Here is a 25385-nt window from a genome sequence, read left to right as displayed (position 1 = left end):
AGGAGGAAGGGAAGTGGGTTAAGACGGGTGCTTTTCAGTGCACCCGAGCTTCTGACTCAGGGCCAGAAGCAGACGTGCAGAGAGCGGGGCTGGCCCAGCATTTGCACTGCCTAATCCTGGCACACAAAAGTCCACCTGCTTCCTCTGCAGATGCAGAGACTGAGGCCCCGGGAGGGGACGATACTGCCCACCGTGAGTGTGTACCCAAGCCGGGACTGGACCCACAGCCCAGGCCTCTTCCCACTACTCCAAGCGTTATCCAAAGAGGGGAGCCAGGGGCTGACAGCGGCTCTGCATGCCCTGGGCACCTGCTGCGTGCCGGACTCGGCTCTAAGCCCTTTATGCACGTTCCTGCATTCAGTTCTCAAATAACACTATCAGGCAGGCATCTTTAGCCCCCCCCCCCCCCTTATTTTTTAAGTGGAAAAGAGGCACAGAAAGGTTGAGAAACTTGCCTCAGGTCACACAGCTAGGAGGAGGGAGAGCAGGATTAGAACCTAGGTGCTTTGGCTGAAAGCCCAGGGTCTTAGCTCCGCTGTTAAAGTACCTGCTTACCATCCCCAGTTGGTAGAATGGATGCAGGAAACGGGGAGGCGTGCCCATTAGCAGCAGCCTGTGTCCCAACCTGAGGGGTCTCCCACCCCACCTCTCTGGATCCTACGGTGGGGTCGGGCTTGTCTAGGAAGGTGTCCAGCAGGACCCATAGCTCTCCCCGTGACCGGCTCCCAACCCCCACCCGGCTGCAGCCCGCTCTCACCTGATGTCATCTTCATTGGCAAAGATGATGACCGCCCTGGCGTTTGAGGTCTCCAGGAGGCGCCGGATGATCTTGTCAAACTCCCCGGGCTTAGGTTCCCGCGGTATCTTCACCGACTGAGCGATGCACACGCCCCCTGTGGGAAGGGGTGCCAGTCAGCCCCGGGGGAAGCCAGGCAGCACCAGTCTCTCCCCGTCTCACCCCACACCCCCCAACACACACTCCCTCCAGGAGACGGAGGCCAGGGGTTGCCCACGGCCCCCCAGCCAGACTCCTAGCTCCCACGTCCTGATCTCCAGGCCCAGGCTGGAGAACAGCCACGGTACAACTTAGGATTCCACCACTCACCAGCTGGATGACCCTGGGCGTGTCACTTCAGTTCTCTGTGCCTCAGTATCCCCCCTATATAAAACAGAGGCTGCCAGCAAGAGGCAATACAGCATCCTGTTTAGGAGCTAGACGGCCTGCATTTAAATCTCAGCTCTGCAACTTACTGCTGTGTGACCTCAGGGTGGTTACTGAGCCTCTCTGTGCCTCAAATACATCATCTATAAAGTGAAGGTAATACTACTTACTTCACAGGGTCGTTACAAAGCTAAGCGAGTTAGTGCACATAAATACAAGAATATCTGGCACACAGGGAGTACTTAGTAAATGATGGTTATTTTCATTGAAACCACCTCATAAGGTTTTTTTGGAGGAGTATATCTAAGAAGAGAGCACGTTGCTCACCCTGGGCTATCAGCACACCATGCACCCACATCCACACGCACCTCCCAGGGCTCTTGTCCCCGGATCACGTGCTCATCAACAGGGCCCTTGACAAGAGCACTGCACACAGCTGCTGACTCACACCCGTCCATCCCAGCCCCATCGCTCCAGGTCATCTAGGCTCTCCTTTCCAAGCTCTTCAGTAGGTGGGGCTCCCCAGCTCCCACAGCGTGCCTTGACGCCTCTCCCCCTAGTCCCAGTTTAAGAGCCCCCAGGAAAGCCATTCTAATGGAGTGACCGGAGGAGTTCTGAAGGGGTCGGGGGGGGGGGGCTCTTTGGGAGCCCTCCCGTCTCTCCTCCTCTGGCCCACTGCCACCTAGCTGGCTCCTGGAGGAGGGGCCAGGGGCCAGGGCCTGACTATCTCTTGAGCTCGTTCCCCTACAAGAAGCCCAGCCCCCAGGCCGGCGGAAGCATCCAGAACACAGAGTCAATACCTCGAGGGCCAGATTCACACCCAGGCTGTGGGGCTCACAGAAACCCTGGGAGCACTTTAGACTTCACCCAGCCAGTTCCTAGCCTTAGGCATGCGTCCAGTGCGGGCAGGGGACAGGTGTCCTCCATGCACTGAAATCCCAGCTGACCTCCTGGTACGAAAGCATTTGAGGAGTACTGTTGCTGTTATCAACAGCCCTGGACAGACGAGGATCCTAGGGAGGAGAAGTAGCTTGCCCAAAGCCACACAGTCCCCTGCCCCTACTGCGATACAGAGCAGGGAGCCTCCCTGGATTAAGAACCCCAGCGCCCCAGGTGGCAGAGTCAGGACTCAGCTGATAGAAAAGCATGGGGGATTATTCTTAATGAAGCCGATCCTTTATCTAAGACTGTCAGTCTCCTCCGGGTCCTACTCAAAGGTCTCAGCCCAGCTCCACCCCAAACACGATCCCTCGGGGACCCAGCAATGCCTCAAACCATCTACCTCGGTTGGGTACCTGGCTGCTACCCCTGGGCCTCCAAATGGTCTCTTGGCGCATGCTGGGGCCCCCTGATGCTCCTGCACAGGCTCCATGCCCCTCTGTGGGAGGCCCAGCCACTGGCCCCACCAGGAGAAATGCCAACACCCAGCCCCACTCAAGAAGGAGCCTCTACCTTTGGGCAGGGAGGTAGCGACCAGGGAAGGCTGCCCAAAGGCAGTGACCCTGAGCTGAGTCTGAGGGAAGAGGCATACACAGCCAGATAGGGGGCATTCTGGGGAGAAACAAGGTACACCCACTAGAAGGGGGATTGTTCTGTGCCGGGCACCTGCCAGGCCTGGGGCCAAATGACACACACGCACTCACATCCCCATCCCCAGGAAGGGGACCCTCCGGTTCTCCCCAGCTGGCAAAGCAGCCATGGCCCTCTGCCCCCGCCCCTGACTAGAACCCACCTCCCTTACTTTCTGCCTCTTGCAGGCTGGCCAAGCTCCTTGGCTCTCTCCTAAGGCACCAAAGAAGTCCTAAGCAGTAGAGAAGACCAGGGCCACCAGGCGCTCCTGGGGAAGGGAAAGAAGGAAGGATGGTCCCTGGGCAGGACTGGTCTCTCCAGACGTGGGTCCCACAGAGAGAGCCGAGGGGAGCCCTTCTGTTGCCCACAGCTCGGGCCTTGCCCTAATGGTGGCTGGGCAGACGCTCCGCTTCTGTCTAAACCCTCCATATGGTTCCTTTCCAGTTAGAAAGTGGGCCAATTGTGACATTTCCCCCCCATCTGGAGAGACAGATGGACAAGGGGAAGCGGCTGGATAGGGGGTGAGGATGAGCCACCTGGCTCCAGGAGGGAAGAGGGGGGCCAGGGGCAGAACGGAGGGAAGCATGGAATGGGAGTTAATTGTCCTCAAACGGAAAGAAACTTGCAGATCAGGTTTTATTTCTGGGCCATGCCCCCCTAGGAGGATCCGCGGGGGGGGGGGGGGGGGGTCCCGCCCCCCCCACCCCCACCGACAGTCCAGGTCATATCTTGCATGCTTCGTTTCTCTGGGGGGAAGAAGAATTAAATGACCACAGCTCCGTCAGCTGGAATGTGAGTAAGCCTCGAGGTACATGAGACGGGAGTATGGTCTGAGCAGGATACTTCTTACAACCACAAGAGAAGGAGGCGGCTGGAGGGGAGTTTGGGGGGTTCGGCAGAGCTCAAAAATACCAGGGAACGTTTAAGAAGCATCTACTGCGTGTTGCATATAACTCTGCAAATCTTACATGGATTCATTCAGCTGGGGTGTCATCGGCACATGCAAGTTCTAGACGAAGAAACTGAGGCACAGAGAGGTTAAGGGCCTTCCCAGGGTCACGCAGATAGCCAGGGGTAGGGTGGGGGTTTGAAGACAGGCCATCTGGCTCCCGAAGCCACCCCCTCAGCCAGTCTGTTGTGCCACGGCTCAGGCCATGTGGGGAAGGGGTTGGGGGACAAGGTCAAGGAAACACCTGCGGCCCGTAGACGTGGGCACGTCTGGGCACATGGCCTGCTCTGGAGGAAGTGCCCACTGCTGTCACTGCCCCAAGGTGAGAAGCCAAGTACCCACAGGATCCTGGTGCACTGTGGCCCAAATGTCAGCCTGGCTGCTCAAGGACCCCAGAATAGGGATTAAGCGGCTGGCTCACCAGGGGCTCTGCTGGAGTATGAAACCCAAGCTCCCAGCAGCAAGTAGCACAGCCTCTACCTCAACTGCCCTCCCAGCCCCCACTGCAGCCAGAGAAGACCAGAGCAGCCCCTGAGGGCCCAGCATTTACTGAAGCAGCCCCTGCAAGCCTGGCAGGGAGTCCTCACACCCTCCGGGGCAGGGGCTAATAGTCCCATCTTACAGATGAGGGCTGAGGCTCAGACGTGCTGGGTAGCCCCCCAGAGGTCACACAGCCCGTAGTGGGGCTGCAATCGGGGTCTGTGTCCAGACCCTCTCTGGGGCAGAGAAAGAAAAGGCCTGGGTCACTGGGTCTCTGCGGACCCCTACTTCCTGCAGCCCCTCCCCTGCCCCAAAAGACCCCAATCACATGCCAAGCCCGCCAGCCCTCTTGCCCGCCAGCCCTGCTGCTGCAGATCCATCACCATCACCGTGGGGGCCGTGGCTAACACCCGCCTGGGATTCCTTCTTGAAACCTCTCTACCAGGGAGGGCACCCTTCTCTGCACCCCTACTCCTTTCCCCCCGTGGCCTCTCTCTTTGGATAAAATACGGACAGTAAACAGAATTGAATTAAACCTAAGGAACAAGGAACAAGCCCACTCCCTATCTCTGCTCAGAAGCTAGAACCTTCTTCCTCTCTCAGACTCCAGGCACAGGATCACAAGAAGGCAAGGGGCATGGATGAGTCTGGGGTTCCCCAAAAGCCCCCCTTAGCAAGCCCCTCACTCCACACCCCAACCTCTCAGCTCCCCAGCAAGCACCCAGCTGCCAACTACAAGCTCTGCTGTCCACCAGGTCAGTGCATCCACTCGCAGGGCCATGGGCACGAAGCCACAACCACTTGCCAAGCACATGTGAGCACATGGAGGCGTAGGGACCTCAGAGATCTCCGGGCCCAAGCTGGGCAGGGAGCGAGGAGAAGGAGGCCGGACAGGAGCGGCCCTTGGCCCAGGGGCACACGGCAGCTGGGGCAGAGCCCACCCTCCAGCTGAGGCTCTCGCCCTGGCACAAGGGGGTTTCAAATCCAGGCCAGCCCTCTGTGGCTTCTGGCCTGCGTTGTCACAACGCCAACTGAACCAGCAGTGAATGCTGGGGCATCCCCTCACCTCCCTGGGCCCCACCTCCAGTGCCCAGCCCGCCCTCTCTCCACAACTTCCCCTCCCACTGGTCAAAACGGACCAAGGATGATCCCATCCCTCAAGGCCCTGCAGCTGCTCCCGGAAAGCTGGACCATTCAGTGGAGGAGGGTCCACCGAACCCCTTGAAGACCACATGGCGACATGTAGTAAAGTGGAGTGTGGTGGCACGCCCACTGCGGCGCTCCTCCCGCAGAACCGCGCACGGGGGCACCAGGAGTCCCACGCAGGCGGGCACCACAGCACTGTTTGAAACAGCAAACACACGGAAATGACCTAAGTATTTTACAACAGAAGAACGGATAGACTGTGGTGTTTGTCAATGGAAAGAAAACAGCTCTTACGTTTTGGCACAACAAAAATCCTGAGAACCGGAAGTTGATCAAAAAGGCAAATCGCAAAGTGATCTGGCCTGTTTATGAGAAACTTAAAGGCCACTTATAATAAGACTTAGCATATACGGAGATACACATCCATATGAGCAAAAGCTGTGTGAAGACAGGAGCTTCTGTCCGTTGCACTTGTTGCAACCTCCCCAGTGCCTAGAACAGTGCTGGGCACGTAGGTGCTCAATAAATGCACACTGAGTGACTAAGCAAGGGCAAGAAGGGAACCCACCACCTTCAGGGTCGTGGTCACCTCAAGGGAGGGAAGCAAAATAATGAGACTGAGAAAGTCTCCACAGGGCAAGGGGGGCGGGGAGAGGGGGAGTTGGCTTCTAGACAATCCGCACTTTCTTTCTTTAAATAATGATCAGAGGTAAATATGGCAAAATGTCAATGCTTAGTGAACGTGGACCCCAGAACCCAAACCAGACAAAACTCCTGTCACACACAAAGCTGCAATGACAGTGTTCTAGGCCTCATGCGTGCTGCCTGATGGAGAACACCGGGACACACCCCAGCCTCCATTTTTCATCTGTGAAATGGAGCCCCTCAGCCACTCCCAGCCCAGTGGCATCCATAGTGCGCTGGAGGGGAGGCGGGTGGGGTGCCCGCCAGCCTTCTGGCTCCTGAAGTCCTATCTTCCCCTCCAGGCACCTGCCCTGACTTGAATGTGACATAGAGACTCCACTAGCAAAACTTGATCCTGGTTTCCTGTTGTATTCTGTGGTCTCTGAGCCCTTTCCATTTGCGGTCCGATAACCCTTCCGGGTGTTCTCCAGGTCCAGCCGGTGTACCTGTGTCAGTGCCTGCCCCCCACTGCCCTCCCCAAGGGCAAGGCTGGGTCGTGCATTGGTGCATTCATTCATTCAGGCATTCATTCAGGCGTTCCCATTCGAGAAGTGCCCTGCTCAGTTCCCAGCACAATCAGATGCTGAGAAATGATAGCAAGGAAGCTCCCTCCCTTGGAGCTCACGGTCTAGCTGGGAAAAACAAGACCAGAAAAGAGAAGGATCGGCCAAAGGAGGAGCGCAAGGGGACAGCCCTCCTGGCCGGCAGGAGCACACAGTTGCAGGGGACAGCTCCTTGGGTGCGGGGCCCACTGCCTGCTTCTCCATGCTTCACCACGCATTGGCCAACACACCCTGCCTGCGTGCTACCACTGCTTTCCCTTCATGCAGTCAACAAATGTTTACTGAGCTCGTCAGGTGCCTGGCAAGTTCCAGACACTAGGACGCAGCCGTGAGGGGGCCAGAGCCCCTACCCTCAGACAGCCTACTCGAAGTGGCAGAGAACCTCGTGGAGGCAGAGGAGGAAACCAGCAGGGTGAAGTGAGGGCGGGAGGTGCGGGCGGCATCCCCTCGGCCCACTCTGGTGTGTCCTAGAGGACAGGGGGCTCAGGCCACGCCGTGCAGCTTAGGAGGCAGAGGCCGCTTTGGACTCTGCTCTGACGTTTCCCTAGGAGCTGCTGCCTTGCCTGCGAGCCAGGAATAGAAAACACTTGGGACCTGTAAATCCCACCCTCAAGTGAGAGCTCGCTGCTGAAATGACCTCGTTTGTCTGTCCTCCGCTGCCCGGGATTGTGCACACCTGGCTCCCTCCATCAGCACGGACGATCCGGGGAGCTTGGCTGAGGATGGGGACGGGCAGAAACCGGCAGGGCAGGCACTTCATTAAGGGACACCCAGGGGGAGTCAGTCAGCCAGACTTCCCACCTGGAGTGGGGGGGGGGGGGTCTCCCTAATGCCCCAGGGGACTCAGGTTTACACACACTGCACCTGCGCCCAGCTTCCTCCTCTCCACACCTCCCTGCCCCCCCCACCAGATGGCTCTCCCCACTCCACCTGTCTAAATAAGCCTTCCCCACCGTTCTGCCATCCCCCCAAGCACCCCCACTTGGGGGCTGTGCCCACCCTGGCAGCCAGGGCAGGCAGAGAGAAAAGGCCTCCCACCAGAGTAGCCTGCTTTCAGCCAAGCCTACCCCCACGGAGGGGGCAGTCAGGGGACCTGGGCTCTCTGGTTCCTCCCCAGGGGTCTCACACTCCCAGCTTGGACATCTGTCTCCGCATCCAGTTCTCATTCATTCACCAGGAGACCTACCCTTGCCAGGCCCTGAGGAAGGAGCTAAGCGGCCAGCACGCAGGCAGTGGGGTGGGCCCCACGGGGCAGAGTGGCCAGGACAGGGCGCTGCACCCACGGCTCCCCAGGGGGACTCCACAGCCACCCGGTCTCTCTCCAGCACCCAGGGCCCCGGGGTCACACTCTATAACCCGGGTGCTGGGCTCCAGACCAGGGAGGAGAAATTTCCCTGCGGCTGAAGTGTGCAGGTGGCGCGGGAAGGCCTGTCCGCTCACAGGGCAGGCAAGCAGCCGCAGCGGGCCGGCACGGACGTGGGCTCCTCTCCTCCTGCTCTTTCTCTTTTCCTTGCTTTTTCTTTTGTTTGTCCTTCTAAATTTAAAAAGGGAGAAAAACAATGAAAAGACAAATCCTGGGAAATCAAGTGGAAAAATCTACATTATGGCAAAATGTGAAGGCAGCAAATTACAACATGGAGAGAAAGGTGGGGGGAGTTAGACAACCCAAGGGGGGCCCCCAGGCTCCCACAGGTTCCCAGCAGAGGTGGGAGTTACCCTGGACCATATGGCCACACACATGCGCACGCACATGGCCCTGCCCTTCTTGCCTTCTGCTCCAAAAGCCAGGCCCTCCTCCCAAATCCGCTCTCAGGAAAGGGAGGTACTGAGAGGGGTCAGTGACTAATCCAGTGCTACTTTTGTTTTCAGGCAGCAGACCTGTGGCCCGAGAGGTTTTGAGGGCGGGAAGAGCGCAGGCTCTGAGAGAATGCCCCTGACCCGTAGCTGCTGCAGGCTGAGTAAGGCTGTGGGAGACAGTGAGGATGGGCCCAGACTCCAACCAGCCCTGGTTCCAGCTGGGTCTGGGGCTCCACAGGGGGCTCAAGGCCTCTGGGGTGGTGGGGTGGGGTGGGGGGAGGGCAGGGGACAGCTCAGGCCTGGTTCATGGCCACTGTCCCTTTCTGCTCCTGCTCCCGGACCTACTCCCCACTATGTAATGTCCACTCCAGCCTCCATCTGACACACAGCTCCCTGCCTACAACCCTCCGTGGCTCTGTGTGTGTGTGTGTGTGTGTGTGTGTGTGTGAGAGAGAGAGAGACAGAGACAGAGACAGAGACAGAGAGACAGAGATAGGGACTCGAGGTCTACAACATCCAGCCTTCCAGCTCCCTATGAGAACCTGCCATCCGACCACACCTGCCACCTCCACAGGCCTTTGCAGAGGCTGCCCCCCCAGCGGGGAGGGCCCCCACCTGGCGCTGCAGTGACCCTCTGCAGCCTTCCCTCACTGGGCCTTGGTTATCTCCTTAGTGTCTGTAACTCTGTTCAGAGCCTCAAGGGGCCCAGCACTCATGCCGCACCTGCTCGAGAGACGGGCACTGATTCATCCTTGCTGCATGAATGAACCACTGAGTACCCGACTGACAGGGATGGAAGCGGCCCGAGCTGCTGGCACTGATGTTGGGGCAGAGACTCTGTGGGAATCCAAGGTGGACACCTGCACCTGCTCAAACCTTTCTACCTCCTCTGGGAGCTCCGAGCCCTGTGACCCACTATGACCTCCGCTCTGAGCCACCGCCTGGTCACACCGAGTGCCCAGACATCTGTATGCAAAGGCACTGGGCACCCACTTTGCACCTGGCACCTACTTCATGCCAGGCTACAAAGACAATCCATTCACGGCATCTGCCCTTGCAGGACACACTCGTGAACTCCATGCACACGCAGGGGCTGGACATCACACACACCCAGACATCTCTCTCAGTCCTGCCTTGCCTTGAGATTTTATTTCTCCACCTAGATGCAAATTCCTTGCTATGAGCGCTTTGGAAATATATGTGCAAAAGAAGAACGAGTGAAGGGGCGCCTGACTGGCTCAGTCGGTAGATCACGCGACTCTTGATCTTGGGGTTGTGAGTTCAAGTCCCACGTTGGGGGTAGAGTTTACTTAAAAAAAACAACAACAACAAAAAGAAGAAGTGAAGAAAAGTAGAAGATAGCCATGCAAACTGGCAGGTCCTCAGAGTCTGAAGACAGCAGGGCCAGTGGAGAAGGGAATGAAGTAGAATATTCACCCTCCCTGCTGTGGCCAGCATGACTCCAGCCCTAGGGAAGTGCGGGGCCGCCTGTGAGAGATTTGGCTAGAGCCAGGAAGACCCAGTACCAAGGGACAAGGAGGGGAAGACAGTCCCCCGGTTTCCCACCTGGAGGTGCCTCCCTATCACACTCCACCAAAGGTTTGTGCAAAGCATGAGTACTGCACCTGCGTTCAGCTCCCTCCGCCCCTCCATCCTGAGGCAGAGCATACTGGCTCCGCAGCTTACTCACCGTGTGACTTTGGACAAGTCACTTAGCCTCTCTGAGCATCAGACTTTCCAACTGCAACATGGGAAAGGACTTAAAGAAGCCGCACGGGGTGGAGTTGGAGTGAGGGTCAAGTGCAGTGGAGTCTGTGAAGGCCTGGGTTTGCCTCCTGGAGTCAAGGCTTCTGTGGAACAGGAGAGGCCAGTGGGGGTAGGAGCTGCTCATGCAGGAGGGCAGGAGCCAGGAAGACAGAGACCTCCTCACCCAGCCCGGGCCAGGACCCAGCACCAGTGAGGTATGCTCTGGGGACCAGGGGCACCGTGCTAAACCAGGAACTGTCCCCAGGGACTGTCCAGAGCAGAACGTGCACGTTTCTCTTCCAGAATAATCTCAGCACCTCCCACCGCTCCCAGCCGCCCCCTCCTAACACACACACATGCATACACAGCAACACACACCCTCACAGATCACATATCACAATCTCACACAACCTCAAGGCCACAAACCCTCACGAGGACACACACACAGCCCCACCCATCACAGGCACGAACCGGATGAAAACTGTGTGCAGCCTCGCGGCCACCAGGACACACACCTGGCCATACACGGGCGCCACTCACCCAATCCCACAGCCACGCAAGCTCCCACGACGACCACACAGCCTCACACGACCACTCGCCACACCTGGCCCCCCACAGTCACACGGCCACAAAGTTCTGCATGCCGGCACACGAGTCGTGTGTCCGCACGTCCTCGAAGCTGCCAGGCCAGCCGGACCACACCTCAGCACCATTCACACCTACCCTCTGCTACTGGTTCAGAGGGGGGCCTGGCTGGGGAGTGCCACTGGGGGGGTAGTGACTGATGGCGGGATCCAGCATCCCCGTCATCCAACAACCATTTACTGAGCGGCTTCGGTGGCCCCTCCAACTGAGGCAAATCCTGTCTTCCTGCTGAAACCCTCTCCCTCTGCCTCCACCCTGTGGAGAACGGGGCTGGCTCTGGGGGTGCAGGGGACACAGGCATCAAAGAGCTGTCCTGGTGTGACACAGGAGGCTGAGTGTGGCCACAGCAGGGCCCATGTCCCACTTCAACCACCTACTTGCTTCGTGGTAAAAGCTCCTTTGCCCAACCTCCCCGAACGTCCATTTCTGCGTCTGTAACACGGGATGGCATTACCCCCACCTCCAGACACGCAGGGCTGTTGTGAGGATTGAAGGGGTCGCCCCGTGGACAGGCTCGGCCTCCGAGGGGATATCTGGGGGGAGAAGAGGGTGCAGGTTTGGGGGGACTCATCAGGGCAGCCGTGGGGCTCAGTGCCTCTGAGCTGAGTGCTGCCGTACCCCCCCAGAGGCCACTGGGCAGTGGCAGCCTTGCTCAGAGCTGCATTATTCATGGCGCTCAGCTCTGAGCAGAGGGAAATTTGCTGAGTGATCGACCTAATGTCTTAACACAAACCCATTTAGGCAAAACACCTTTGAAGCGAGAAAGGCAGGGGAAAAAAATAGAAAAGGAAGCAAAGAAGTTTCGAGGCAGGTGGTGGTGAGAGGCTGGTTCCTACCTGCCCCCCACCCAGGGCTTCCTCTCCCCCAGGAGACCCCTGCCCCAACCCAGCCCCCCAGGCCGCACCTTCCCCGACTCTCAGTGGCCAGGGCCGGCATCCTCTGATTGAAGGAATCCTACCCACTTCTCAGATTTGGCTCAGAGGGGAAAGAGTCTGCCCAAGGCTCACACAGCAAGTCAGGGGTCAGGCGGACCCAGGACTGCCGAGTGTGTGCTCAGAGTCCTCTGCCGAGCAGCCCCACACAGAACAAGACCCCCAGCTCCAGTGACACCCCCTGCCTCCCTGGCCTCAAACTCCACATTCTACCACAGCAGGACCTCTTTCTCCAAGTCAACTCGGACGTTCCCACCCTCAGCCCCAGCCGGTCCCTCTGCTGGAAATACCCTTCCTGCTCCTCTACCTGCCTGACACCCGTTGGGGCTCCTTTTCTCCTCCTCTTCCCCCTGGAAACATGCCAGACCTCTGCCCCAGCCGGAACTCACCGTGCCCACTTAGGCTCGCCTCACACCCTCTCCACCAGCTCGCCCCTCCTCGGCCTGGGCTGGGCCCATTCGTAATTCCCCTGCTTCAGGGCGTGAGGCCTCCCAGCTATGCCACTTCTTAGCTGGGTGACCTTGGACAAGTTACTTACCTCTCCGGGCCTTATGTCCCGTACTAGAGTGTGAAGAATAAGGGAATATATGAAAGGTGCTCTGAACGCTGCCAGAGTGCACACACGCACTCAGTAAGTGTTTGTACTGTAGTATTATTGTTGGCTTCCCCCATCAGTCCATATGCCCCTTTAAGGGGAGACTGTGTCTTTCTCCTTTCTAACTCCCCCATTTCCAGCAGAGTGCCAAGCACACAGTAGGTACTAACCAACAGTGGTTGAACAGAGCCTCATTTCCAGCAATGTTGTCTGCCTAGCCTCTTCACACCAGACCCCTTGAGAAGAGGTCAATGAGGGGCTGGTGGCGGGGACCCCTGTGTGGGGCAGGGGTGTGAAGAAGATGACCTCTGGCCAGCTCCACCCCCACAGCAGGGACGGAGGCTCAGCGGGGCAGGCAGGGGCCGGGGCGAGGGGCCGGCTGCCGGGCCTGCGGTCTGGCCAGGGACAAACGGGCGGCTGCAGGCCGGGATAAAATATTTAGGAGCCCACATCCCCGGGAAGTGGAAACTGACAAGCAAAATGAAATGTTGAGATGTAATTACCCAGGCAGGCCAAGCATGTCTCCCCGCTGGCGGCGGGCTCTGCACCGCCCCCCCACCTGCTACAAGCAGGCACTGGGTAATGAAGTCCTCCCGGACCCTCTCCCACACCAGTCCTTGCCCCCTCCTCTTCAGGCCAGGCCAGCAGGAGGGGTGGCAGAACAGCAGGACATGCAGCAAACCGGGGGGCCTGGTTCAGCCCTGGCATTGATCTACCCCAGCAATCCCTTCACCCCACTGGGCCTCAGCTTCCTCAGCCAGAAAATGGGACTGCTGAGCCACGCCTGGGAGGGAGGACCCAGACGGTGAATGTGTACGTGCCCCATTAACTGGCTTCGGCAGAGGACAGTGGAAGGACAGCAGTGAGGACAGCAGCGGACACCGGCCTGACCCAGCATGCCATGAGAGACTCTCTTGAGGTGCTGGGCTGCCTAGGACTCGGGTTAGTAGAAGCTGATGGACAAACATCTGGGGCTGAGGCCCCAGTGTGGGCCCTGAGCTGCAGGGCCCACCTCACCCCAGAAAACTTCCCCAGGCTCTCCCAACACTGTTAGTCCACATCCCAGAGCAGAGAGACAGGGACCCAGACAGGCGCTCCAGGCCTAGATCCTGGGAACAGCCTTGAGTGGGTCTCAGGAGGGCATCCAGGAGCAGGGGAGCTGCGAAAGGGATGTTCAGCTGACCCTCATCCCGCACAGCAGAGCTGAGGGAGGGAGTGCTCCTTTTTGATTGAAACCAGGGCACAGAGAGGGGCCATGATTCGCCTAAGGCAGTCCACACCCATACCGCCCTGGCCCCTCTCCAGGCTGGCACAGTGCTCCTGGGCAGGTCCAGCCTCACCTGGAAGCAGCCAGCTGACCCCTCAGCCATAACCCATTGTGCACCCCCATTCCTGTCAACACCACGTTGCCAGACCAGAGCCCCACACCTACACAAAGCCCAGCCTGCCCAGCCCGGCCCCCTACCTCACCACCCAAACTCCAATCCCATTCCACTACTCGCCTGCCCCAGTGGCTCTCACCTCCCTCAAGGCAAAGTCCAAACTCCTCAGCCCAGTCCCGCCTGAGGCCCCGCACCCTCATCACCCATCTCTCCCCACCTCTAACAGCACCTACAGTTTCCGACACATACCAAGGTGCCCCTCTCTTCCCCCCTTTGCTCAGGCTCTTCTCTCTGACTTTGCCCAATTCCCCTTCCCAAACTCCTCCTTCCTCAAGTCAGCCCCTGTCCATTCTTGAGGATTCAGTGCATGGCCCACTCCTCCAGGAAGCCTTCATGGGTATCCCCACGTTCCTCCTTCCTTGGGCACCCATAGCAATCCCAACATCTCCATCACCGAACTTAGCACAGTAAATGAAAATTATGGCAGATGGCCGCTGCCGGGCTCAGAGCATTCACTGATTCAGCAACCGCTTACTAAGCACCAGGCGCTGTCCTAGACACTGTGGGTACAGCTATGAAGAGGACAAGCCAGCATCCTGCCCTCACGGAGCTGACAGCCGCTTATGAAGTAGGCAACAGAAGCTGAGGAACAAACTGATTAATTAATTAAGAGTTGGCCTACTGTCCAGAAAGTCTCCTGGCTCCATCTTCAGCTCCTGTCCCCCTGCTTTCCTCTTCTGTCCTCCCCTACCCCACCCTGTCTCTTCTCTCTCTCCCCCTCTCTCTCACACACACACACACAAACACACGCACACTCCCCCATTATTCCACAGCCCTTTACGTTCATGCAGTGCTCACATGTCCTCTCATTAATTCCTCCCAATCAGCCCATGACTTAGGTGCCCATTTTACAGATAAAGACCCACAAGCCGGAGCCTTGTCTTGGCTGCCTCCACCTTCCTTTTCTCCAGCTTATCTTCCCCCTCTCCTCCACTTTTCCTTCTTTCTCCCACCTTCTGGGGTGACTGGCAAGTGGCCTCCTCTCTCGGAGCCCATTTCCCTATCTGTAAAACGAGGCAGGCAAGGCAGGCTCTGGGAGATGGTAAATGGGGCCTGTGCTTCCCTCTCCCCTACCTCCCTCAGCAGCCAGAACTGTGTGCCTCTCCATCTTCATTCTCCTCCTTCCCTCCCCTCTCCTGTTGCTTGTCACTTTGTCTTGCTTCCTCCCCCAATCCCAAGGCCTCCCTTGGGTCCCAAAATGTCTGTAAAATGGTCATTAGCTTTCCTTCTGGCTCATTAAAAATGAGAATTTGCATAGAATATCCATATGATCATTCTGTCTACAGCAAAATGGGACATGGATATAAGGCACCACGCAAGTCAGGAAGAAAGGGGAGGTCAGTCACAACGGGAGGGGTAAGAACCCCGATCCGGAAGAGGCCAAGTGCTCACTACTGGGGTCTCAGGCCTCAAAATCAGCCCCCCTTGGGCCCTTTCCTGGCCTTTCTGATGGCTACTTCACCTGTTTTTGTCATTCTTACAGTAACCAGCCAAGTAGGGACTACAATTATCCCCATTTTACAGATGGATAAACTGAGAGGCAAAGAGGAAGAATGACCTGTCCAAAGACACACAGCAAGTCTGCGGCACTCCGGGGGCGGGGCATCACTCTCTGCCATGGGCCAGGCTCCCCCAACCCATGTAGGCCTGCGGCTCTCCCAGGAAGGCTGCCCCTCCTCACTCTCAGAAGGAAGATGTCAGGAAGAGCCACACCAGTCATGCAGTTCTCCCACCCAGAACACCCTCCTGCTCCTCTGGGACAGGCCCACCTGTTCTTTAACTCTCTTCCCATCACCCCCTCCTCGAGGAAGCCCCCCCCTTCCCCAAAACAACTGCTTAGCCAGATGCAGAGATTTCTGGAGACAAAAGTGTCCAAACCTCTTCTCCCAGCTATAAACAGCTGGCCCTTGAACAACACGGGTTTGAACTATGCAGGTCCACTTGTATGTGGATTTTTCTTGATACAGTACAGTGTTGTAAATGTATTTTCTCTTCCTTAGGATTTTCTGGATAACATTTTCTGTTTTCTAGCTTGCTTTAATGGAATAGCGCAGTATATACCTATAACATACAAAATACATGTTAATCAACTGTTTATGTTATCAGTAAAGTTTCCGGTCAACAGGAGGCTATTAATAGTTAAGCTTTGAGGGAGTCAAAACTTATATGCAGATGTTCAACTGCGCAGGGGTTAGCACCCCTAACCCTCGTGCTGTGCAAGGATCAATTGTAATTACATTTAGACCTGCCTCATCCCAAAAAGAATTCACAGCAGTGCCCAGAAATAAATATACTTGGCAAAAAAGAATTTGATAACAGAATCGAGGGAAAGGAACCTCCACCTTACAGATGAAGCTTTGCTCAGCAGCCACAGACTGGCAGAGAACTGGCAGTCTGTTGGGACCAAAGCCAACCTGGACACCCCCAAATGTCCGGCCTTGGGGGCCACTGCCACTGTCCGTGGTGCTGAACTCAGGAGCACATGGGCGACTTCCCATCCCCATGTAATCTAGGAGCAAGTCCTTCCGGCTTGAGCTTCAAAATACACCCTAAATCTGTCCCTTCTCATCTTCCCCACCCCCAGTCTAAGCCATCAGCATTTCTCACCTGTGGAGGAGGAGTGGCCTCCTCACTGGCATTCCTGCCTCAGCCCCTGCCCCCACACAACAGCTGGAAAGCTCCTGTTAAACCCAAGTCTGTTAACATTCTTCCCCTGCTCACAATCCTCCAATAGTTCCCATCTCATTCAGAACAAAAGCTAAGATCCTCCCAGTGGCCCACAAGGCCCCACATGATCTGCCCCTCTTCTACTTCCCTCTACCTCACTCACTCTGCTCCTGCCTCTTGGTTATTCCCCAAATGCCAAGCAGGCTCCCACATCAGGGCCTTTGCACTTGCTGGTTCCTCTGCCTGGGGCACTCCTCCCAGAGATCTCAAGCCTCACTCTCTTACTGCATTTGAGGCTCTGCCCAAATGCCACCTCTTCAGAAAGGCCTTCCCTGACCACCTTATATGAGATAATCTCCCCTACCTGGCCCTCTCTGCCCACTTATGCTGCTTTATTCTTCTCCATAACATGCCATCAGCATTATATTATATTGTATATATACATATATACATATATGTGTATATATATGTGTGTATATATATATATATATACAATTATATCTATTGTATCATATAATGATGCATTTACTTGTTTGCTGTAAGCTCCTCTGGCCCTCTCCCCAAATGGGAGCTCACAAGGCCAAGGATCTTCATCTGTTTGGTCCACTGCCATATGCCCAGTATCCTGGTGCAATGCCTGGCACACAGTAGGTGCTCGATAAATATTTATCCAGCAAATGAATGAATTACCATACAGAGGCGAGAGAGGAAGTGACTGAAGAGGAGAAGAAATGTCCCTCCCCTACTCACCAGCTACATCCCACAAAGCTGGCTCTATGTGATTTAGAGGCCTGGACTCCAACTTTCTGAGTCCTCCAAAACCCCAGGAACATGAGGGAAACCAGCACTGAAGGAGTGACCACCAAGGGATGTGTCCCTCCCCACCTCTGGGGCCTGTTATCGACAGGACCTCTCACAGATTCCTACACAACCACCATGACTTGGTGACTCCTGATCCATCCCCCCAACACCCCCACACACACACACTCCCCATCAGAGGAGCCCCTCCACCTCCTCCTTCTCCCCTGGCCCTGAGCAGAACCTCTGGCCTTTGTTGGGGGCAGTCCTCCTAGGTCCCTCCCCACAGCTGACCCACCAGTGTCTCCCTGGAGAAAGACGGGTGACAGGAACAAACACTTCATTGAAGGAAGGCTCCACCTTCCTTCTCTCAAGCTCCCGAGTCACACAAACCTAAGTGCCAACCCCACCTCAGCCACTGACAAGCAGTGGGGGCCCAGGCTCTCCTGTGGGCATGCTGAGCCACGCTCACTTCTATTAAAAAAAAAAACAAAAACAAAAGGAAAATTCTCAGAGTGGCTGTGTAGGGGTTGACACTAGGGCCCGGGCCTGGCAGCTTCTGTGAGGATGGTTAATGAGATGTCCCCAAGAAATATGTATATTAAAACACAAGAAGAGGGGCGCTGGGGTGGCTCAGTCAGTTAAGCATCTGCCTTTGGCTCAGGTCATGATCCTGGGGTCCTGGGATCGAGTCCTGCATTGGGCTCCCTGCTCAGCAGGGAGTCTGCTTCTCCCTCTGCCTGCTGCTCCCCCTGCTTGTGCACTCTCTCTCTCTGACAAATAAAACCTTAAAAAAAAAGGAGATTCAGGGGTCTTCACTCAGGCCAGGCTGGCTGATGGGCCAGGGCAGGAGTTGGAGCCTACTGGGGCTCAAAGACTCTGGGAAGAGGGCTGGTGGACACGGAATAACAAGCAAAAATGGCTATGAGCCTCCTTCAGTGTGTCCACCTGTGTGAGCCCATTGAAGAAGGCACCCAGCCCCTTCCTGGACTTGCTGATGAAGAACAGGAGGCTCAGGAAGGGAAAGGCACTTGCCTAAGGTCACACAGGAGTAGAGGATGTGTCTGAGACCCCACCCAGGACGCTCAACAGCCCCATACAGGCCTGAAGCAGGAAGTCTCAGGGTGACGAATAAAGAAAACGGTGAGCTCACAGGGTCTTTCCAGAGCTGCAGGGAAAAAGCAGTATGGGGCTTGCATCAGCTACATCTCCAAGGAGCTCAGAGTGGGGGGTACTGGGGACCCCACCTCTGATAGGAAAACAGGCTAAAGTCCAGCAGTCAGCCAACAGGTAAAGAGGGTCCCTGGAGGTCAAGTCCCAAACCCGAGCAGGGAAGGTCACCGGCCTTCACCGCTTGCTCTTTAACAAAGGGGAAGAGCTCAGAAGGGATCAGATTAGTGTGCACAGGGCTCCTCTGTGGGCTCAGGTTGGGGCCCAGGAACAAGAGACATACTGGAAGCTAGAGGCCAACCCTATGGTACCTGGACTTCCATGTGGCGAGGACAGATAGAAAAGCCGAGAGAGGCACCTGGGTGGCTCAGTCGGTTAAACGTCTGCCTTCAGCTCAGATCGTGATCCCAGGGTCCTGGGATCAAGCCCCACATCGGGCTCCCTGTTCAGCAGGGAGTCTGCTTGTCTGCCCCTCCCCTGGCTTGTGCTCTCTCTCACTCACTCACTCACTCTCTCTCTCTCTCTCAAATAAATAAAAAAAAAATCTTAAAAAAAAAAAAAGCCAAGAGAGGTGAGTGAGGCATGCAGAGCTGCACGCTGGGGCACCTCAGAGGTCCCCTAACCCATCACCTCCGCGTTGGTGATCAGGCTGACACTCCGCAAGGGAAAGTGACAGGCCCAGGGTTACGTAGCCACCCAGAGACAGAGGCAGAACTAGACTGGGCCCCCGCGCCCCCACTCTGATTAGTCATGGCAACAACTGACACCTTTGGCAGCATGGTGTTTCGTGTGCTGAGGGCCTTACACCGATTCACTCACTTCATGCTCATGGCAACCTAAAAGGCGGGTACTATCGATATCCACCTTTCACCAGGTGGAAACTGAGGCCCAGAGACCCTAAGGGACTGCTCACGGTGGTTCAGCTCCTGGTGGCAGAGCCAGCATCTGGACTCTCAACCACTCTGCCCTACTGCAGCGTCCAGGGGACAGCATTCAGAAGGTCAAAGCTACAACGGGGCGGCCACCAACAAAGGGAAAAAAAATTTTTTTTAAGATTTTATTTATTTATTTGACAGAGAGAGACACAGCGAGAGAGGGAACACAAGCAGGGGGAGTGGGAGAGGGAGAAGCAGGCTTCCTGCAGAGCGGGGAGCCCGATGCGGGGCTCCATCCCAGGACCCTGGGATCATGACCTGAACCGAAGGCAGATGCTTAACAACTGAGCCACCCAGGCGCCCCAAAGGGAAATTTTTTTAAACCTCAAAGAAATCTTCAAACGTGCTCCACAAAGGAGGCTGGTGAGAGAAAATGTTGCTTCCTGCCCAAGAGGGCAGGCATGCAAACTCAGAGCAACAAGGGCTTGGCGGCTAACATCTTCCTCCTCCTGTCATTCCCGTCAAGCTTGGAGGCAAACCCAGAACGGAGCCCGGCCCCGCTGTGATAGGCCAGGGTGAACACATCAAAGACGAACCCCAGAGAGCAGGAAAAGTGACCCGATGACACCCAGCACGGGGGACGCACAGAATCAAGAAGTGTCAGCGCCCTGCCAAAGGCCAGAGTGGCAGAGAAATCAGAGTGGACAGGCCAAGTCCCCAAGGCGGGCCAGGCAAGCTCGGGCTTCGTCTTCACAGCAGTACGAAGATGAACCTGGCAATCACCGAGCAGTCACATTGATGCCAGCACCTTGCCAATCTCCGAGCGCCGGCCAGGAGACCCAGCTGGCGCGCAGTGGGCCTCGTGGCCCGGCAGGGGGTGCCCCTGCCAGGCCCACTTAATTTCCACCTACATTAGAGTGACGGGCAGCAGACCAAGGCAGTGGAAGACGTGATGGGTCTCAAGCCCAGGGCAGCCTGGTTGCTAAGCTAGAATGGTGGTGACTGGCTGCGAGGTGGGGCCCACTTCCGCTCCGCATCCTTGGAGAACGCACGGCCAGTGGGCAGGGCATCCTGGGCCCTGGCTGCCGGGTCCCTGTGCTGTGGCTTCAGGAAGTAGCTGGGGGGAGAGTCCAGAGGTCTCCCCCTGAGAAGATGCTGCAAGCTCATATACACCAAGCTAAAGCCAGTGGCAGGACTCCTCCCTGCTTCCGGCCCCCCAGTCCCTTGGCTGATGTCAACCACATTTCATCTGACTGGGGGTGAGAAGATTGCATGCTCCAGGCTCTGTCCCTGTGCAATTGGTCCCAATCATCCCTGAACCAAAAGACCAAACTCTGAAGCATCCCCATTTGACACCCATTCCTTTAGGTCTTGAGGGATGTCTTCTTTTCCTGCACTACTCTGAGAGCCCTTGCTGATGGAGAAAAATGCCTGGAGCCTGGCACCCTGGACTGTGAGGACACAGCCTACGGGGGGCAGAGCTAGACGCTGGAGATGAGCTGACTCTCCTGTTACAGAAGAGAGAAGGAGGCCCCAGAAGGGCAGTGACGCACCCAAGGACACAGGGCTGGTCATCTGTTGGCCCACGTGTTCATTCTATCAACTTCTATTAAGGCCCCGCTGTGTGCAAGGGAGGGTGAGAAGCACAGAGCCAAGTGAGCCCTGTCCTTCCCCAGCATCAGGGGGCACAGAGCCATATGGAAGAGGCTCAGGGAAAGTTCAGTAGGCACTGGGGTGGGTGTACTTGAGGCTTCCCAAGTGGTGAGCCCTGGGGACCATCATCCTCCCTCCAGGTGAGCCTCTCTGCATGGGGGGAGAGCAGATGAGGGAAGCCTGCAGGGAGGCAGGGCCTTGGTCTGAGCCTTAAGGGCAGAGAGGACCCTCCAGGGCCCTGAGCAAGTGGGACACAGCAGGTGGAAACGGTATGTGCTAATCCACTCCCTGGGGTAAGCAGACATGACTCCAACTGCCAAAAAAATTTTAAATACAGCATTGGCTTGAAAACACCCTGCTCAGCTCTCTCTCACATTGGTCCCTGTCCCATGGCCACAAGGACAAGCCCCTCAGCGGGGTCCCATCTGCCTGACTCACTCCTACCGCCAGCCTCTTGCTCATGCTGTTCCCCCAGCTGGCATGCCCTTCCCCTCCTCTTCACTTGTCTAAGCCCGTCTCGCTGCGCCAGGTCCCGTGCAGCCCTGCAGTATAGCTCTTCCTTTAACAGATGCATCATCACATCCCTTCATTCCCTTATTCAGGCAAACTCCACTGAGCCCTACCGCACGCAGGGCAGGGCGCGAGGTCTGGTGGTGTACCGCTCCTCCCGTGCCCACCGAGAGCCAGCAGGGCCCCTAACTCTCTCTCTTCTCACACCGGGGCTGCCTACCCGGGGGGGTGCGAAGCCCAAGCCAGCTGGGAAGCTCAAGCAGGTCTGGAAGGCTGAGCCTCTTCCCCTCAGGACGAAGAATCCCAAGACAGGCACTGTCGCAAGAAATGAGAGGAAGTGGAGCCCCGCGTCTCAGCCTGACGCAGCTACAGAGCGGCCCTGGGCTCTCATATCCCTGCTTCTTGCCTCCAGGAAAGGATTCTGTCCTCGGGGAGTCAGGAGAGGGCCGGGGCCAGCCAGGGAGCTCAGTGGGGAGTTGGAAGCTGGGATCCCGGGGCCACCCGACCCAACCCCAGGTGCCTCTGCTCTGTCGGCCTCAGTCTGCCCTTCTGCAGGCTGGGAGAACAACCTCAGGCCCCTGGGAGAAGAGCTAAGGAAGTAAGTAGCTGGGGGCTGGGCTTTATGGTCACCCATTCCCCAGACATTTACTAGGCAGCACTATGTGCCAGGGACTGACGTAGGGATGCAGCTGAGAGCAAAATGGGCAAAATACCTCTGCCCTTGTGGACCATAAACAAATATAAACTCACTTGTCAAGTGCTATAAGAAAAACAGAGCCAGGAACAGGGAAAGGAGAGTAACCGGCCAGGAGGGGCTGTCTTAGATACTGTGGTCAGCAAGGCCTCTCTGAAGAGGGGACAGCTGGGAAGACACCTGAATGCACAGAGGATGTGGGCCACGTGGATATTCAGGGAAAGACAATTCCAGGCAGAGGGGCCAGCCAGTGCAAAGGCCCTGAGGTGGGCTGATGTCCAGAGTGTTAGAGGAGCAGTGAGGAGGCAGGTGTGGCTGCAGCAGAGAGATGGACGAGAAAAGAAGGAGAAAAGGCCAGGGGCAGCGGGAAGGGAAGCAGGCATTCTGTCCACCCTTAGGAGGCCTTGGATCCTGGGGACACCCTGGGACAAACCTCTCCTCTCTGGTTTCCCAGATACATAAGCACAGTCAGTACCCCCAACCCGGTGCCACAATCTTTCCAGCTGGCCAAGCTCTTCCCCCATCCCCTTAGAGCCTCCAGGAGGAGAGTGTTCCTTTTACAGCAAGAGATGAGTCCAGAGATGTCACATACGCAGTGGGATGAGGAGGCGCCCCAGCCTTGAGCCTCGGCTGCCGGCCCTGCCAGTCTCCATCCGTGCTGCTGCGCTGACCCGGGCCATCTAAATGCAAGTCTGACGCTCAGCCCTGGGAGCTGGAGCTGGAGGTCAGACCAGCAACAGCTTGACTCACCAGTGTCTCCGGAATACCAATAGGGGACACAGGGACACAGCGGGGAGATGAGACTTTGGAACTTCTCACTAAGCAAGGGGCAGGACGTCCTCCAAGGAGCAGGCTGACCCATCCACCCCCACCCCCTCCTGCCCTGTCACCACCCAGAGCGGCCATCTTGTTCCCACCCTAGGAGCACAGGCCTGGATGTGCCTAGGGTGCTGGAATCACTCACCAGAGAGGACCAGAACCAAAGCCCCCAGGTGACCCCATGGAGAAGCCCCTGCCAGGAGCTGGCCTGTGTCTTTCCTGCCGCATGCACCAGAGGTGGGGGAACCACCCGCTGGATTCAAATTCCACTCCTGCTATTTTCCAGCTGTGTGACCTCAGGGGAGTTGCTTAACCTCTCTGATCCTCAGTTTTGCCATCCATATAATGGGGTTGTCTTGAGAGCTAAATGAGTTAACATGCATGAAGTACATAAAACAAGAGCTGGTCCATTGAAGGACTCCATCAATATTACCTAATATCATGCATTCTCCCACCACCCACGCAGGAGGCCTGGGCTGCTACTCACACTTCTGTTTGACCTTGAGCAGACCCCTTCACCTCCCTGAGCCTTCGTTTTCCTCCTCCGTGAAATGGAGCACTACGGGAAGTAAACTGAGGCTCACATGGGGCCCCATGGGCAGAGAGATGCTGTGGGGGTATAAAAGTTTATACCCCAGACCCCAACCCTGAGGGGGCCCAGGATGGTGGAGGGAGGCACTGAGCACAGGGCCACGTTGGTACCACCCCCTCAGGCTGTCTCTCCCTCCTGGGGTGACTCACTCCCATTATCTCCAGAGCCCAGGCGGGGCCTGCTCTGCATGCCTAATCCCAGGTTTTACTCAGCAGCCTGGCCAGGAGGAGGGAGTCCTGGCGTTCAAAGATGGGGAAATGCACCAGACGCCTCACATGAGCAGGCACATGCACAAAGGCCTGTCCACGGACACCCCTACCGAGGCAGGTCCCCCAGGCACATGTCCAGAAAATCACATACATGCACCCCTCACCCCGATGCGTGTCCCGCCCTAGCTGCTTTTGGAGCTCACCTCGCTGCGCGGGCGCCACCAGCCCAGCTGTCCTATCCTAGCCTCGTCCCTGAACATGACCTGTAGCTACCGTTAGTGCCCAGCCTTGTCCCTGCGGGCCCTCCAGCTCTCCCTGGGCCTCCCTAGGAGTGGCCAGGCGACAGGGAGGGCTGCAGCCCAGGCAGCGGGACCCTGGATAAGAGCCCTCTGATGTGTGTTTCTGAGCTCCCACACCCGTGGGCCAGAAGCATGTTCCATTCTGGCAGCGACCAGGTGAGAAAACCAAAACTGAGCCGCTGAGTGACTGTCCTGGGCTCTCACAGCCAAGAGGCAGCCAAGCCAGAGCCCAGATCTGTCTTCCAGAAGCTGCCCGTTAACCACACGCTGCCACCTCGGTGATTCGGGCGGCGGGGAGACAGACAGCCTGGCTCCAAGTCCTGCTCCAATACCTCGCTGTGTGAGCCTGGGCAAGCCACCTCCCCCCTTGGAGCCTCAGTTCCCCCCTCTGTAAAATGGGAACAGAAACACTGGACCCACAACGTTGTTACCCGGATTCACGATAGTGCAGGGAGGGTGCCTGGTACAGGGCAGGGCTCAGTCAAGGGCCACAGCATGGCCTGGGGCATGAGCCACACGACTGAATGATTGGGGTGGGAGAGGGCGGCACTGATGGGGGCTGGGAAACGCTGGCCAGGGCTTTCTTTAAGCCCTGTGCCAATGGCCCAACCCATGCTGAGTGCTACACAAGAGCTCCCCACCCAGAAGACAGAGCTGGATTCCAGTCCCTGGTCCCCCACATCCTGCTTATATGGTCTTGGGGAAATGACCTACTCCTTTGGGCCTCAGTTTCTTCATCTATAAAATGGACGCAATGGTGCTCCCCTGCAGGACCCCAAGCCCACACAGCAGGCACCCAGGACTCACTGGCCAAGCTCTCCCCTCAGCTCTGATGTGCCATCCTCCACCTGGCAAGCACGCCCTCCCCTCTACCCTGCTGCCTGGCACTCCTCTGAGCAACTCACAGATGATTTATACTTCAGAGGACGAATCAATACTATATACGGCCAAAGACATCTTTAATCTTTCACAGGGATTAGGCTACAAGGTACAGCGGCCTCTTTCTACAGGCCGCTCAATTCTGATTTCAATTTGGCCAGCTGGAGCACGGCTTTCTCTCTCCTTTTCTTTTCACCCACCTAAAGACGTTCCTCCAAATCAAATTTCATTTAGCGGGAGGGGCAGGGAGGCCTAAAGGCCCGTACACGAGAGCGGGCCCAGCCAGGGCCCTGGGGCTGCAAGGGGAGACAGGAGGAGGGTCTAAGGACATGGGAGGTCAGGCCCTCGGTGATGGGATGGGGTGCAGGGGGCACTGTGAGGGACACCTGTGCCAGACCAGGAGCGCCCCGAGCCACGGGCCCTAGCAGCGCAGCTAGTTCTCTTCTTTTTCTAGAATTCCTTTGTAAAATCTTGCGTAGACTATATATTTTCTGACCACCAAATGCCTGA

At 56.9% G+C, this 25385-nt stretch overlaps 1 protein-coding gene across 6 annotated transcripts in view; it reads right to left on the bottom strand.

Moving 5' to 3' along the window:
* Positions 1 to 25385, bottom strand: part of GRM4 (glutamate metabotropic receptor 4) — a 118339-nt gene that overhangs the window by 36348 nt on the left and 56606 nt on the right. For all 6 annotated transcript variants that reach the window (XM_027604169.2, XM_027604173.2, XM_027604174.2 and 3 more), the window contains exon 4: positions 758 to 893. In XM_027604169.2, the coding sequence (XP_027459970.1) occupies positions 758 to 893 (136 nt within the window). The remainder of the gene's footprint in view (positions 1 to 757; positions 894 to 25385) is intronic.

This window comes from Zalophus californianus, chromosome 7, assembly GCF_009762305.2.
Source record: "Zalophus californianus isolate mZalCal1 chromosome 7, mZalCal1.pri.v2, whole genome shotgun sequence".
In the NCBI taxonomy this organism is placed as follows: domain Eukaryota; kingdom Metazoa; phylum Chordata; class Mammalia; order Carnivora; family Otariidae; genus Zalophus; species Zalophus californianus.
The sequence above is the reverse complement of the archived record's forward strand: the minus strand, read 5'-3'. Positions and strand labels throughout refer to the sequence as shown.